Source organism: Camelus ferus, chromosome 12 (genome assembly GCF_009834535.1).
Source record: "Camelus ferus isolate YT-003-E chromosome 12, BCGSAC_Cfer_1.0, whole genome shotgun sequence".
Lineage (NCBI taxonomy): Eukaryota > Metazoa > Chordata > Mammalia > Artiodactyla > Camelidae > Camelus > Camelus ferus.
Genome location: NC_045707.1, coordinates 51,025,054 through 51,043,118, shown reverse-complemented (window position 1 = coordinate 51,043,118; position 18,065 = coordinate 51,025,054). Strand labels below are relative to the sequence as shown.

At 33.2% G+C, this 18,065-nt stretch overlaps 1 protein-coding gene across 1 annotated transcript in view; it reads left to right on the top strand.

The window, feature by feature from the left end:
- TMTC3 (transmembrane O-mannosyltransferase targeting cadherins 3) overlaps positions 1 to 5,787 on the top strand; it is a 49,913-nt gene extending 44,126 nt beyond the window's left edge. The window contains 1 exon segment of the mRNA XM_006185505.3: positions 1,631 to 5,787. Within this exon segment, the coding sequence (XP_006185567.2) occupies positions 1,631 to 2,445 (815 nt within the window). The 3' untranslated portion in view covers positions 2,446 to 5,787.
- The last annotated feature ends 12,278 nt before the right edge of the window (positions 5,788 to 18,065 follow it).

Below are 18,065 nucleotides of genomic sequence, written 5' to 3'. Positions count from 1 at the left end.
GTGAATGGATGGCTTATATCAAAACTGCATAAATAATTTATAAGGAGAATTTTTAAAATACTTGAAGTAAGCTTTTCAAGTAATATGCACTAACATAATATCACAATACTAATTGTTAGTTCTTGTGTGTTAAAACTGATTTTTCAGTTTTTTAAGCAATGTCTTATTAATTTATGTTTTGTCATTTTATATATGGAAATGCACTATTTCTTATGTATTAATATCATACTATTCAAATACTCTGAATTTATAAAATTTTTTATTATTATTTCTAGGAAACCAAGAGCATTATATGTTTTAGACAAAATAATATTCTATTTTCTCTTGATTTATAAGTCCAAATACTTTCGGTATCATATCCAGTTTTACTGTTTTCTGAGATATTATTATAATATCACATATTTTCTATAATTTAGCAAAACTAAATTACTCATCACAATAAATCAGGATCTTTGATATATAAGAATTTTAGTACTTCCTCAGAAGGCAGTATATGTACTTTATAATCTTAATTTTTACATTTAGAAAAATCTTTTTATTAGTTAATTTTTTGATACTTTTATATAACTTTTGCAAAAAAAAGTAAGAATCATAAAATCGTATTTTAGAGCCAAAGGGAACCTTTGAGTTTATTTTTGCTGGTTGTCTATTTAGTAGATTAGAAATGAGGGGCAAATAGATCTAATAACTACCCTAACTTCATATGGCTAGTTTAGTAAATAGTCCAAGACAAGAACTTAAGCCTACTGATTTATTTCACATTTTCTTTATTCATCCTATTGTCAAATAAAAGATTCGAGGGAGATCTTTATACCTGTAGTCAAAAAAGCTAAATTTAGAATACTAATATTTTTGTTAAGTTAGCTAACCTTAGTAATCATGAAAGATGCCCATTATCCAACACAAGATTGCACTCTGAGATGTGTAATTATAGAACTTTAATTTTTTTGTATTGATTTGCAATTATCTCAATAAATACTTGTTTCCTAAATCCTAATTTATATTTTTTAAGTTTTATATTTAATGGTATATTTTTACCTTTGAAATGTCCTAAAAATTTTTAAGTAACTTAAAAAAAATCTGATTTAGTAAGACAAACATTTTGTTTATCCAATCATAGTTACTATTTGCTGAACATTTTTTATAGTCTTATGTAATTCTTAGAATATTCAATAGATTAACCCAGAGAAGTTAAATAATTTGTTTAGTATATAAACAAATAAAGTCATATATGTATAAAGTCATAATATTAACAAAATCGAAGTTGAATACTTGTCTTTGTTGACAAATTCCATGCCTCTTTCTCTTAATTCTTTGTTCTTCATTTTCTCTCGGTTAGAATCTAAACTACCAAGCAGATATTTCACCTCTTTTAATTTTTTTTTTCACTTTTACTGCTTTAAAGGAAGGGAGATGAGCTACCATTTCAGTACTTCAAGCATATTGTCTTTCCTGTGAAAACTTCGAGGCTTTTGCTTTCTGCTTTTTGATTTAAGTACATCAGTTACTTGTTTTGATGCTATTTTTTTGTAATCTAACTAGATGAATACTTGCAGGTGGCTTTGTTCTTCAGACTTACTCACTTGCTAGCAATATAATTTTTTTTTCTTTTTTAAAAAAATGTTCTTAGGTGAGGTTAAGCTCAGACCTGAAGCTAGAAAACGACTTCTAAGCTATATAAATGAAGAGCCACAGGATGCTAATGGTTATTTCAATCTGGGGATGCTTGCTATGGATGACAAAAAGGACACTGAAGCGGAGATGTGGATGAAGAAAGCCATAAAATTACAAGCTGACTTCAGAAGTGCTTTGTTTAATCTGGCTCTCCTGTATTCTCAGACTGCAAAGGAATTAATGGCTTTGCCAGTTTTGGAAGAGTTACTCAGATACTATCCTGATCATATCAAGGGTCTCATTTTAAAGGGAGATATTCTGATGAATCAAAAGAAAGATATACTTGGAGCAAAAAAATGTTTTGAAAAGATTTTGGAGATGGATCCAAGCAATGTGCAAGGCAAACACAATCTTTGTGTTGTTTATTTTGAAGAGAAGGACTTACTAAAAGCTGAAAGATGCCTGGTTGAAACATTGGCATTAGCACCACATGAAGAATATATTCAACGCCATTTGAATATAGTCAGAGATAAAATTTCCTCATCTAGTCTTGTAGAACAGCCAATATTCCCAGCTAGTAAGACTTCAGGTGTAGGAAGAGACAAAATTCCAACTGAAAATGTAAAGGAAATCAAAAGTGAACCCAAACCCACACAGATAGTAAAAACAAGTGATAATAAAAGTCAGTATAAATCCAACAAACAATTAGGAAAAAATACAGACAAAGAAGTCCCCCACAAAACAATAAAAGAAATAAAAGAAATTGAGAAGAAAAGAGTTGCTGCTTTAAAAAGACTAGAAGAGATTGAACGTATTTTAAATGGTGAATAATAGTGTTACTCTTTATGATGTGACAGTGGTTTCAAAGAAATTCTTCTATATCCTGTGATTACTTATACTGGGAGCTTTGAAAAATACCAAGGCTACTTAATCAGTCTATCATGAACTGCCTCTACATAGGATCAAAATAAGATTTTCATTAAAGACCCTTTCATTACCCCAGGGTATGTATTGTATAAGATGTGAGAGTAGTTTTCTGAGTTTTGGTGACTAACAGGAATATTAAATTACAGGTGGCAAATTTGTGTCTTACAGAAGGAAGATTCTTTTGGCAAAATAGTATTGACTACTCTCAATTAAAAATAATCTGAGGCCTGAATGGTAGTTTCATAGGGTCACATCCAACATGTGCTGGTTTATTGTGTGAATTCACATTTATTAGCTAGCTTCATTTTTCCTTAAACTTTCCTTAAACTATGGATTGAAAACACTTGCTAAACACATTCTTTTTTCTTCAGTAACCGTCTATTTAACCAAGGGACTTTGCACTACAAAAGAATACTGGCTTTCTTTATGTTGTATTCTTTTTTTTTATTTTTAGAGGGAATGCCAGATGAAACATTTCAAAATAAGTCATGTGACATGTTAGTTTAAGAATGTATTTTTGTAACTGTGCTTGTCCTTAACTTCACTCAAAAAATGCAGTTTTTAATCAGGTAAAGTTTTAAATATATATACACACTTCTAATGGTGCTCATATATACTGTATTTTCATTTTTTTTTACATAATGAAGAGTTTCACAGCATGAATTACATAATCATGACTATCCTAGACTTTTATTTCCCAAATTATTCATGTTTCTTAAGGTCATAGTCATAGTGAGAAGTCCCAGTAACTGTAACTTTATTAAACTTTTGAGTTATAACAGTTTCTCTTTCATCTTGGTGTTATCTCTCTACTGTTACTTGAATTTTAATTTAGTTTCCAAAATCACACATTAATTATTCTTAGATACTTAAACTGAGTTCTGTTTGACTGAAGGCAAAACAATGTGACAAAGTTTATTTTTAAACACTAAGTTCTTGATATCTTCTTATGGTGTATATTTTTATTAAATATTTATTTTGACTACTGAGCTTTCATAAAAATTTTAATGCTGTTTCAATTCCATCAAGTATGGAAAATAAATTGCTATTGCATTTTTCTATATGTCCATATATACATACATGTTTAGCCAAATTGTCATCTGTTCAGCTATTAAAAAGATAATTAGCCTAGAATAAGATTAATAAGTCATTTGTAAGTTTTAGCAGATTTAAACCTGAAAACTGTTCATTTAAAGAGTAGATATAAATCAGACGTATTAATTTAAATGACTTTTTTCATGAGTTAAAATACATTTCAGATGCGTTTTATAAAACCTGATAAAGTTAACTTTGATTTAAAATGTTTAAAGCCCAAGCTATCATCCTGGGGTAGTAACTAATTTCTAATTATGTGTCATTTCAAAAACTGTATTTCTGTTCTTTTGAGATAATTTCTAATTATGTTTCAAAAACCGTATTCCTATAACATTTTTTTAAAAAGAACTGTTTTATAAGTAAGTAATAAGAAACATGGTCTGCATTGAAGACTTACTCTTACTAGATTCTTTGAGGCTCTGTCATAGATTATTTTTTAGGCAATATAAAGTAAGTACTGATACCAATGGTAGTTGATTTTTTGATTCAGGAGATTCTAATAAGCATTAAAGCAATATCTAATTTCAGTTCTTAAATTATAGCTTTGTGACTCCAGATACAAGGTGGCGAATACCTCATATACTATAACTTGAAAAATGAAATGTTATTGTTATGTTCTCTGCACATATCTTGAGAAAAAATTTGAGTTTGATCTCGTGTGTTATAATATCAAGTGGGGATAGTTCAGAAAAGTAGAAGGAAATCTTTCATGACAGCAGACCGTAATAAATGCTTTGAGTAGTATTTTAATTGTGTAACTATTCAAAAGGTAAAAGATATATTAATATTATCCAATGATTTTATAGAAAAAAGAATTTTCTCCATATTAGCATTTAGAACAGTGCCTATCATGTAGAATATGTTCATATATTTGAATTTTAAATAATTTATTTAAATCAAATCCACCCTGAGTAAGTAATAATGTTTCCAAATCAATGTTTCTCAACCCTCATTTTATATTTAGAATCATCTGGACCCCACCTCCCAACAATTAAATCTGAATGTCTTAGGATAGAGCAATGTTTCAGTTTTTCCAAAAACTCCCAGTGATTCTAATTTGTAGTGAGGGTGAAGGACCACTGCTCTAAATTAGTTCAAAAAATCCTCTTCTCTCAGGTGTTAACTTTTAAATTAGTGATATAACCCAATAAAGTTTTGATGTTTTAACTTCCATTAAGGAATATGCTCTTTTAAAAACTAGTATTGATTCCATCTTAAGTTCTATCAAGCTTGCTTATGTGTAAGATGATTATTTCTTCTCTTTAAACTCATAATAGAAGTTTTATTCGAGCTCTTCAGGTGAAAAAGGTAATGGATTTTTTTTTTTTCTTTCCCCTTTGGAGCTGTCATTTTGGGAAAATGGAGAGTAAGGACATTTTAGCCCAGTTCGCTAGCCTGTATTTCTGAATTGTGAGCATCTGTAAGTTTGGAAAAGAAAGCTTATATACTGGTTTATATGCTGGTGAAGGGATGTAGTTTTAGTTCATGTTGTTTTACAAAAGAATCTATATCCTAGGAGTTCTAGGAAGCTTTGACAATCCCCAAGGAGCAATTAGGTTACTCCTTCACTGCTTCTCAGAAGGAAGAATTGAGTTTTTCTTAATATTGCTCCTATATATGTTTCCTTACTAACATTCAGAATTGGGAATTTTATAATAATTACTCCAGTAAGTAATTTTATGTAGTTGATGACTTGGAGGATAAAACAAATATGTTTGCAATTTTGTGCTTACTTTTATGTAGATACTTGATATGTGAATTACTCGAGTCTAATAAAACCTCATGCCTTTCATTACATGTAATTTGAGCTCTCAACTTCATGTTATAGAATGCTTCCTTAAAGATGCTTTAATGAAAAATATTATGAAAATATATAGATTTGTATGTCAGTTTATACTTCAGAAATCCATATATTTGTCATATTTATTTTTTTAGAAAACCTAATTGTCTGCATGACTAAATGGTATTTAAAATGAACCCTCAAAAATATCTGGTACCTTTGTCCAAAGTTTTGTTTGTTCGAAGCTGTCAGCCACCCATGTTAAGTTTTCATAGAATAGTTTATAATTGTGTGCATTTTATATTACTATGGTGTCTGTGTACCATATTTCTAAATATTCAGTATTAAATTGATACTTTTTAAAACTTTAACCTGAATTGCCTTTTAGTGTTAAAAAGAAAAATATAATGACATATCAAGAAATTTCTGCCCCCACAAAGAAAAAAGAGCTGGCAGGTAGTTTTATTAATAATGATCTGAGAAAGGTATGTGTTAACTTGTTTCCCAACAGTGATATATTTCCAATCCCTGAGTGACAGAAACTCTATTAAGAAAATGAGACAAACTCAAATGTGGAATTTTATATACATACACAGTTGTAAGTCAGTGTAGTGAAATAATAGGAGTTTTAAGTTATGAATCTGCCTGGATTCAAATCCTGCTACCATCCTTGCTAGCTTAACTTAGGAGAAGTTGTTTAACCTATATGTCCTCAGTTTCCCCATCTGCTAGTTGGAGAAAATACTTTTCTCATGAAGTTATTAAAAGGAGAGAGATATATACATACACATATACATACAAACATATATATATATACACACACACACACACACACACACACATATATATATATATATATATATATATATATATATATACTTGCCAGTATGTATCTATCCTATTGTAATAAACCAGGCAAGTATCTTTATAACTAAACAGTGCATGTGCAGCCATATATGCTATAAATAGCCTTTACCAAATGTATTTGACAAGAACCATAATTAACATTACTCAGTGAATTGTGATTAATTTTAAAACCACGATTTATTTGATGCAATTGGCTTAATTGGTTTTATGTCGCCAAGAATGAAACTTAACAGCTGTAACCAGTGGTACTGATAGATCCATCCAATGTTGTCTGTTATATTTGTAGTTTGATAATATTGCACTGTCAGACTAGAAAAGCTAAAGAAGCAATATATTTTTAATTCTACTAAAGACTAGCCTTATTTATGGACAGCTTTCCTAACAAGCAATTATTAACTTATCCTGGTGTCAACATCTGTTTCAGGAACATGTCAGAAGTTTTACTTCTATGACATTTCTAAATTGGTTTTTTAAATAAATTCACTGGAAATATATAATATATATTTATATTAACTATATTAATATATTTATTAGTATATTTGAATTGCTTAGGACAGTGCTTGTCACATAATAGTAGATGTTAATTATTAATGTAATTGCAAGGTTCAGGCTTGTGTTTGCATATTATTTCATCTATATATATGTTAGTAGAGGTAAATGACAGTCATGACAGCAAACAAATTATAAGAAATCTAATATTAATGCTTGTTCCATAGCAATCTAAACCAGCCAGTATATAAATAACCTAAAATAAAATCTATTTATTAAATATTAAATGTATGAATAAGTTTATTTAATAAAGTTACTGAAATAACTCAAAGTAAGACACTTTAAAATTGTACAACCTCAGTCTTGCTCTTCACTGCCATCAGGAAGTAGCATAAGATGAAATATTAATGCCCAAAAGCCTCTGAAGACTTGATTTCAGGAAGATTAATGTTCTTTGGAACCTACTTTCTTGATTAATTCTGTGACTGTGGTCATGGATAGCATATTTCCTATCAAGTAGCATTATATTCTGTAAGAACCTGTTTACCTCCATGTTTCTGCCTTGAGCAGGATACCCTTCATCAAACCATTCTAGTTTGCCCTTTCTTAAAGATTTTCATGGTTAAAATTGTCTTTACTCCTTCCTTCCCCCATGGCTTTAGTTTCTGATATTAGGAACATAGTCTGATTAAATTAACCCATACTAAAGTATGAGTCATGGGTGGCCATCTCAACAGTTAATTCAAGTGAACCTCTTGCTTTGTCAAGTTGCAGGCAGTGTAGTAGGAGTTATTTGAGTGGTACGGAGTTTCTCCACCATTCTTCCTAATTGAGAGAGGCCACAAAGAAGATCTGCAACCACAACAAGGCCAATTCTGACCAGAGTCTTGTTTCTGATGGGCCCTGGCAGGCCAGATACTGCCCTTTAGGAGTGGAATCAGCATAACTGGACTGTCAGCAGAATTGGATCTGTAAAGTTAATTCCTAGGCAGTAGATACAGTGTGTACATTTTAAATAAATGATCTCTGTATGTCACCATTTCTTTAGGTGAATCTACAGTGTCATTTGCAGGCTTTTTCTCTGCCTATACTTTAAATTCTAGTGTTTGCTATTTTACCCTTTTTTCACCCCTCTTCTTGAAGCAGTGGTTTCAGCTATATGTGATTTCAAATCTTCAGCCCAGATTGTCTGTAAGCTCCAGACCTGTGAATCCAGTGGTCTACTGAACATCCCAACCATAGGCATCATTTTCTGCATCCTCTCTTCCAGACCTCATGCCTACTGGATAATAAATTCACTCTAAGAAAGAAGAAGGAAGAAAAAATATATCCAACTTAAAGCAGGGAAGGGAGGTAAGAGAGATTCCAAAAGGACATGAGATCTTGTTAATGATTTACTTAAATATTCAGAACATTGGCAAAGTTAAGACGTCAATAGGGTAAATAAATATGATTATTGGACTTAGATTAAAATAAATACTACAAATATACACAAAGAATGTATGACTTGTAATCCACCAAAAGAAAACTCACTCTGTTGAATGAAATGTAGTAATGGGGACAAGGCAAATAAATAGAAAATGCCATACAAAACATACTAGACTAAAGGGCTAATGTAGCAATAATTAAAATGAATGTAAATGGGCTGAACCTAACAAAACAAACTTAAGAATTTTAATATGTTTTAATTATATTCAACTAAGTTGTATATATTTAATTATATTGAATTATAAATACAAAGTCCAACAATAAAAGCATGACAAAAATTCTATCAGCAAAAATGAGCCAAAGTAAGCTGGGGAAGCAATTTTAAAACACAACAAAATAGAATTTAAGGCCAAAGGGGAAAAAAGGCATAAGGTGAAAATGAATGGTGTATTCTGGTAAAAGTAACACTATAACAAGAAAATATGTCCATCACAAATATGCATGTCTTCTAACATTACAGTCTAAAAGCAACAGCAAACAGTAATACAAGGAAATAGATAAATTGTAGCTGGATATTTTAACAAAGCACTCAGAAACAAATGGATGCAGCAGAGAAAAAAATAGATAAAGACCTAAATAATAAGTTTGAACTATCATATAGAATTTCACACTTGACACACAGAAAATATGCATTATTTCCTAGCACATACAGAATATTTACAGAAGTAGACTATGTATCAGGCCACAAAGGAAACCATCGTAAATTCCAAAAGATGATGTTCTTTGACCATAAAGCAAATGTTCGTAGCAACTTTATTCATAGTAACATAAAACTAGAAACAACCCAGATGCTCATCAGCAGGTAAATGGATAAACAAGTTGTAATACATTCAAACAATGAAATATTCTTCAGCAATTAAAAAAAACGGACATATACAACTACACAGATGAATCTGTGAGCAAAAAAAGCCATACACAAAAGTACATTACATACAATTTCATTTATATGAAATTCCAGGACAGACAAAATTCATCTATAGTGGATGTGTAGAACTACAGGGTTGAGGCAGGAGCAAAGGAGCCCAACGGAACTTTTAAAGCGTGACGTATAGTCATGACCCAGTAATCCCACTCTGAGTTGCAGAGACCAAAAAAAAAAAAAAAAAAAAAACACACACTAAAATGCAGATGCAAGCTTATTCTTAGCAAGGTTATTAGAGTCTAAACATAGAAATAACCACAATATTTATGAAAAGTAGATAAGATATTTAAATTGTGTTATGGTCAAACAATGAAATGTTATGATATATACACAGAATATGCATGAACTACTACATGTAGCAACATGGATGGATCACACAAATATTGGATAAAAGCAGCAAAACACACAAAAGTTACTACTCTATAATTCTGTTTATATGAAGTTCAGAACCTGCCAAGATGAATTTATGATAATTGTTATCTCAAGGAAGGAAATAGGGTGTTCTTTGGGAGGGAGCATGAGGTGGGTATTGATGTTTTGATTTTGTTCTATTTCTTGATCTGGGTGAATTTTCACAGGTTCAATTTTTGATAATTCATTCAAGATATATGCTTTTTTCTGGATGTATAATGAACTTCAGAAAAGTTCAATAGTATTAAAAGATGTATTTGAGGGAATAGAAAATACAATAAAAATGTAGGTGAAATATAAAAGAATCATTCAATCTCAGTTTACTTTTTTAAGTAAATATGAAATAGTTGTAGAGAATGACTGGAAGAATGTATCATGGAATATTTTTAAAACAACTTTCTTGAGATACAATTGGCATACAATGAACTACTCATACTTGAAATGTACAATTTAAGTTTTGATACATATAACACTCCTGCGAAAGAATCACAGTTGTTATAGTGAACGTATTTATCACCTCTCCAATTTCCTCATGCCCTTTCCAGTTCCACCCCTCCCTTCTAGCCCTGTCCCTAAACTACTGATCTGCCTTCTGCCTCTGTAGAGTAGTTTACCTTTTCTACAATTTTGTGTAATGGAATCGTACATTTTGTCTAACTTCTTTCACTCTGCAATGAACTGAATGTGTTCACATCAAAATCATATGTTGTAGCCTTAATCCTCAATGTAATAGTATTTGGAGGTGGAGACTTTGGGAGGTAATTAGGTTGAGATGAGATCATGAGAGTGGAGCCCCATGATATGATTAGTGTCCTTATAGGAAGAGGAAGAGAGACCCCCACCCTATGAGAACACAGCAAAAATGTGGCTATCTGCATGCCCAGGGAAAGGGTTCTCACCAGGAACCAAACCTGCTGGCACTTTGATCTTGGACTTCTCAAACTCCAAAACTGTCAGAAGTGAGTGTTGTTTAAGCCACCCAGTCTGTGGCATTTTGTTACAGCAGCCTGAGCTAAGACACACTCAGAATAATTATTTTGAGATTCATCCCTGTTAGTACAATTATCAATAGTTCATTTCTTTTGATTACTAAGTAGTAGTCCATCGTATGGATATACTATAGCCTTTATTTGTGTATCTTTACATACAAATGCAAATTTTATCTCTGGTGCAGTGATTTTTATTTTCTCGTTTATTCATTATTTTAAAAATACTAATCAATAAAAATATTTTAATTCTATTATTTGTAGTACACATTTCTGACTGTCCAGCTTCAATTACTGCATTTCTCCAAATGGCCATTTGGGACTTCAGTACTCATTCATGATTAGCCTACATGTTGCTGGAGGTGTAGAAGCCGGAGCATATGACACAGGCCTAAGTCATTCAGCACGTTATGTTGACCCATCTACTGTGATTCATTTAGGAATGGGAACTTGACCAAAAACAGTGAAATGACCCATGATTTTGCTAACACTTCATTGTCTTGAAATGAGACAGAGTGTAAGTTTGTATTTGTGGCAGTCATCTTACCACTATAAAGAGAGGTTTTATGTAAGAATGGAACCAGGATAGAGTAGGCAGGTCACTGGGGCAGGAAATTGGGTCACAGTGATATTGTTGGAGACCCATAGTGGAAGCCATTTGAGCCATAGCTGAGTGGTTGTGCCAACTTTTGAACATGGACTAGATTATATATAGTCTGGCCAAGCTCAGGAGGTCTCTTCGTAAAGGGCAGTGTGGGCCACTCAATCCAAGTCTTGGAAGTTAGCAGTTTTAAGTGTAAGATGACTGGTTAAACTGTTCTGAGTGCCTTGTGCTGAACAAAACAACAGGATGAGAGACATTGTTTTGAAAAATTTGACTTGTTAGAGACTTTACAAAGGTCAAACAAGAATGAGGAAGTTTTAAGATGGATCCATTCTGTCAGCAAACAAATCAGAGTATTGTTTTAGTATGGCATCCTTTCTACCTGCAGTCTGAAGTCTGAGATAGCTGCTACTACAGTAGCAAGATTGGCAAGGGTTAGCAAGCCAAATTCTCTGCCTCAAACTAACACTGATTCAAGCAAAATCAGAGGTGGGAGAGTTAGCAAGGTGGTAGATGAGAAGATATAATCCAGTATCTCAGGTCCCATTCACATTCTTGCATTTAAGCAGACATGGGCTGAGAAGAGTACAAATTGCTCCTGTTGAGACGGTGCACAGATACTAATAAAAAGGACATTCAGCTTAGGGCTAAAGAGATTGGCAGTGCATGGTGGCTGTATTAGTTTCCTAAGGCTACTGTAACAAGATACCACAAACTTGAATGGCTTAAAACAACAGAAATGTATTGTCTCACCGTTCCAGAGACTAGAAGTTTGAAATGAAGGTGTTGTCAGTGTTGATTCCTCTGGAAGCACTGAAGGAAGATCTGTTTCATAACTTCCTCCTAGCTTCTGGCAGTTGTTGGCAATCCTTTTTATGTTCTTTGGCTTGTGGATGTATCACTTTAATCTCTGCCTCCATTCACATGGCATTTCTCTCTCTCTCTCTCTCTCTCTCTCTCTCTCTCTCTCTCTGTCTCTGTCTCTGTGTATGTGTGTGTATTCTCTTCTTAATCTATAATATTGGATTAAGGTCCCACTCTAATATAACCTCATCTTAATTCATTATGTCTGCAACAACTGTATTTGCAAATAAGGTCACATTCTGAGGTACCAAGAATTAAAACTTAAACATATTTTTAGGGGGATAAAATTCAAGGGGCCATGATAAATTTCTAGAAGACAGAATATCCAAGGGTGATTTCCAGACTTAAAGATTGATACTTATTGATATTTCTGTTTACTACTCCATGATATAGAGTGAATGGAAATAGATTAAAAGTATATCTAGAGTTTAAATAAGTTTTGCTATTAGAGAAATCCCAAGCCTTACAAATAAGAGGTGAGGACTGCTCAAACCTTGAAGAAATCCTCAGGCTCCAGCAAATGAAGTTAAACAAAGTGCACTGATAAAGAATTACAGGGGTCATCTCAGATATGGTCATGGAAAACAATTGTGTTAACTCAATAGATTGGATTGTCAAAGCAGACCCACACAAATCGTAGATCTTACCTTACACCAAACTTTACTAATAATTCAAAAGATACAAGCAAATACCAGATATAGATAAAATCCAAAAAATCTTGTTGCCTACAATAAGAAAAACAGATGGGTCAGAAATATCCTACCAAAACATTGTGTAGTTAGGTAATTCCTGTGTGCAAGGAGATCTGGTGAAAGTCATTCTTCCCTGTTATCCCCACTAGGGAAAAAGTAGTCTGTTAATCTGTGATTAACCATTTTCTTCTCGACAGTGGAAGAAAGATCCTTCCAGAGAGCAGAGTTAAGACCACCAGACTGGTTGACCAAGGAACTACATTTCACTTCTGTACTGAGGGGTCCTTACCTTATTCTTCATGCAAGATACGATGTGAGTTATGTACTGACAACTGCTTTGTGTTGTTTCCCTTCCCCAACAGCAGCCTAGAAAAAAAATGGTGTTTGAGGATTTATTAAACTTGTTATTTAGCATTAGTGCTCTGGGTCAAGGGGAGTTAGAGAGCTGTCTGACTAAGAGGACTGTTCACTGAACAGATACTTTGGACTTTGAGCTGTATTCTGTAAATGAGTAAGACTTTGGGAAAGTAGAGGAGAGTGAGTTTTCATTGGGACATAACATAAGTTGATTATGTCAATAGAGATATTTTTGAAGGTGATTGGATGAGAAGATGGGGTAGGCAGATGAATGGACATTTCCCTGGTTGTGTTTGTTAGCTGTCTGACATCATTTCACCCTATTTCTAGTACTGCCATCTGGGGATTCATTCAGGGATGCTCTACTAGAGGGAAGAAAGTGATGCACACTGAAAGAAATAAGTGTATTTCATCCCCTGGGCTATCACCATTAAGTTTAGGATTTTGTATGTGACAGAATTGGTAAGATGCTGGAACTTCTCAAAATCTCTTGCTCTTTTTCTGTTGGATTTGATTGAGACACAGTGTAAGTCTGGTGTTAGAGCAGCAACCACCTCCAAAGAGAAGGCATGGGAATCTGACAGTAGAAAGCATGGTGAATGAACAGAATCAAACAAAGAATCTGGGTCTGGGTGACATCATTTGGTCCCCAGTCAAGACACAGTAGAAGCCAATAACTGGATTTTTCAGATACTTGAAAGAATTATTTTCCTTTTGTTCTTAAACCTTTTGGATTGGATTTCCTGTTATATGAAATTAAATAAAACCTACTGATATATACTTTTTAAACATTTAAATACATTCCCAATGCCTTATAATCCAAGAAAAATTTTTCTCAAAGCAACATGTTTTTCTGGAGTCAGTCTGACATTAATCAAAGACAGATTGGAACTGATAAAATTGCTCAACAGGAGGGAACATAGGGATTTTTTTCATGTTTTCTGAGTTTTGCATCCTCTTTCAAAAAATCTACAAAAACAAAATGTCTGATTAATATGCTTTAAATAGTCCTACATGATCCTTCTCCTGGATTAATCTCCTGCCTCTAACCACTCTGCCCTTTTCACTCCATCTCAATCAGCTTTCTGGCTGAGCTCCCACCCCAGGGCCTTTGAACTTCCCATTCTCTCTGCTTAGAAGCACTCTTCTTCCAGGTATCCACAAAGTCATTAGATTTCTTCCCAAGTAAAATTGAACACCAAGAACAATGAAAAACTGAAGAATTGCATAAGGGTAAAGACCTATGAAAGAGTTAACAATTGATTATCAGCTAGACTGGAAAACTAAGTTCTTGAAAGAGAATTACTAAAAATAAAGAAAGGACATTAATTACCATGGAGGCCATGTCTTCTAGGGTACTGCCTTCCTGGAATAGCTGTCCCTAGGGTCAGCATATACCAGGGTAACTGTGACAGGTTGTGGAGATTTCAGAGACTGGAATAAAGATATTACGATTCTGTAAAATATGTTCTTTTCATAGTTATCTCCTCAGCATAGTGCTCTCTTCTTTGTGATGTGTTTTCTTTTGATCATTATTTCTTTGTCCTTAGTTTTCTTCCTAGTTTTCTTCCTTCTAAGTTGGCTTACATGTGTGGGATCATATCTAGGAAAACTCATTGAGAAGAAGGTCTTTGAAGATGTTAAATAGCCAAAGATAATTGAAGCGTAGCTCAGAGGACAGATTCTGTGAGGCAGACAACATTTTACTTGCTACCTTGAGGCAGAGGTGGAATGTTGAGACACAAAAACTTAGGCTCGAGTTTCCATGCAGAGGCAAGTGTGAACAGAGCAGGGAGTCCCTACTTAGGTCTTTAAGAAGAAAAGGAAAAAAAAAACCAAAAAACACTCTTGAGACTCTCATGTAGTTTAGAGCTAGGACATAGATGGACAGCAGAGGTAGTCTTTAATGCCTGCAAGCATGCAGATACATTTCAAAGATAGATTTTTTTTGCTTTATAGTCACCATTGCTCCTGTCTAATATGGATAGGATCAGGGATGAACAGGAGCCAGAGATAACTTTAAAATGACTCAGCAAGAGGGAACCCAAGCACCTCTGTGGTGGTTTGAGTAGTTTCCAAATTAAATGTTTGGTGAAAATAGAAAAGTTGAATCAATGAAGTCACAGTTGCTAAACAGGCAGACACTGAATCACTTATCTGTAGAATCTACTGCATTTCCCAGTCTCAGAAGATCTAGAACTTGGGTTGACTGTGCTGTTGCTAACATTAAGAACTGTGCTACTAGCATTTCCTTGTATTCTTATAAACCCTTTCATTGAAGGTACATTAGTGTTTGTGCATTTGAGCATACTTGAGACCTTAGATAGCCTGGCCGTAATAGTACGGAAAATCCACTTAGTAAAAAATTTGTAATGGGCCATAGGTCCTTTAAGTTTACATACTTCAGAAACCTAGGTGATTAGATAGAATTTAAATAATTTTATTTTTTCCATCTATAATACCTATACTTATTATTCGGAAACTTGTTTGCTAAATGTGTTTAAACTAAGAAAAGATTTATTTAGGTAATGATAATTATCATTTATTGACAGAAACTATTCTAGAGTCCAGTGTTAATCCTCACATCTAAAGGGATCATGTTATAATTTCTAGTTTTGAAATGATAGGATTGAGATTTAGAGAGGTTGAGTCAAATACCCAAGGAAAGAGCTAATGGAAAATTCAGGAGTTGAACTAGATGTATCTGACTATGAAATTTGTTTACTCCACCAGGCTGTTTTTTCTCATTACATGTTGCCAGTTTATTGGTGACCACTTGTTTCTTTTTTTTAAATACATATTTATTTGTATAATAATAGTAGTTGTGATATATTGAACACTGACTACATGCTAGTCATGACTACTAATATTCTTATCAGATTTACTTCGTAGTGTAAAAACAGATATGTGAATGAATAATTGCAATAACATCTGAAAGAGTACATATATTTAAACAGTTGATCCCCAAAGCCTCATGCTGTGGGAGGCATGAGAAAATAGCCTGACTAAGAAAGAGAAAATTCAAATTATAGTCACTCTTTCATGTGCCCATTGGGTGGAATGAAAAGTAGAACAGCATATATTGTTTACATTATTTATCTTTCTCTCTTCACGCATGCAAATTAATCCAAGTAATTTCAGTGTGACTAGAGTGGAATTCCAGTGTAGTGCAAACATGCAACAAAAGTGTTGAGTTTATCCCTTTTTTCCTCAATAGTCACTTTTTAGCACAATGCCCACAGTACTCTGATATGACAGACTAGGAACAGCTCTTTATACACTATGCCATTTAACCCTTAAAACATCTCTACTATGTAGTAGGTGTTAGTTCCATGAAGGACACACAAGTTTCAGAAAATTAGCACTTGTCCAAATGTGCGTCCATACAATGAACTGTTTTTAAGAAAATAGCAGACTAAATATGAGTAAACAATTGTATGAGTCAGCTGAGTAGAATTGTAGTTGATTTTTATTTTCTATGATTTTACCTATCTGTATTTATAATTTCAAACAATCTTCTTGGATAATAATAAAAAAGAAAAGTAAGAAAAACCTAAACTGCTAAAAGAGTAAGATTATGCTCACCTCTACTCCAAATCTGATCATGTACTTAAATGTTCAGTTTAAGAAACCTCTACTGACTCATTTACTGCATAAAAATCCAAACACTTTATCTTGGCACCCAAAATCATTTCACATCGGGTCTAACATCTGATGTTGACTTCATTATCTACCTCTGTATCCCATGGGTCCTCTGAATACCTTTGTAAAATGCCAAACCCTTTCTTTCCTCTGCTGAAGAACCTCTAACCTTATTTCTCTGGAAAATATCACCTTTTCTGTGAAGATTTTCTTTCTCCCCTAAGAAGAGTAAGTGATCTTTCAGCTTTGCTCTCACAACATATTTTTAAGTGACTTGCCTATTGTATTCCTAGCTCCTGCCACTGCAAATCACATGCTTGGAACACCCCAGGTACATACAAGTACATACGTGGCAGCTGTGCTTTCCCTACTTCTTAAGAGTTGAAAGAGTTGGCTCTAGAGGATGCTACAGATTAGGTGAAATAAAGCAGACATTTGAAAAAAAAATCATGATAAAGCCAATATAAGACCATCACAAGTGTAATTAGGTATTCTTCACATCTAAAAAGGATTTATATAATATAATTAATAATTCGAGTAAAGTTCAAAATGACACTTTTAAGTTCTTTCTAAAGCAATAGCTCACAGGAGCCTATGCTAGGAGGAGATGCAAGAAAAAAGTAGATAAACTGATGGAAGGGTAGATGGATGACTAGATGATAGATAGATAGATAGATAGATAGATAGATAGATAGATAGATAGGATAATAACATGCCATTCTTCTTGATTATGGATTCATGGAACTATGCTCAGATACTATTCTGAAGGTACATTAAATTAATCCCTTTCATACTCTTTTCCTGGATAACTTTTGAATGTCTTAGGGATGGCAATTTGTTTTTAAATAGCATGCTAGCTGAGATCAATTGGTAATGGCTGCCTAGAACCCAATGTTGGTCCATCCCTAGTCAGCAGAAAGGAGGAGAATGATCGATAGCAATGAGCAATGGACAAGAGGATGACAGTGTATGGGCACAACAGCCTTTGAAACATTTTGATAATGGGAATTTAGAGTTGCAGGACATATAAACTTTTGCTTTTTCATTCCTTGATTCCTGTCTCTTTTTGCAGGTCTATGTTCTTGGATAACATCCCCAAATGATTTTTTTTCATAGTCAAGTTCTATATAAATTCATGTCAATAAATTAAAACACCTTTAGCCTTTAGCTACTTCAACATAAATTTAAAAAATTGGATTATCATGGTTCATTTTAATGAGTCAATAAGTAAAATCACTTAAAGCAACTCAGTTTGTGGCTGAATAAGCAATGTTTCTCAGCTATTGCTGTAGTTTGGCTACCAGCTTATACTAATGAGGCATTTTAA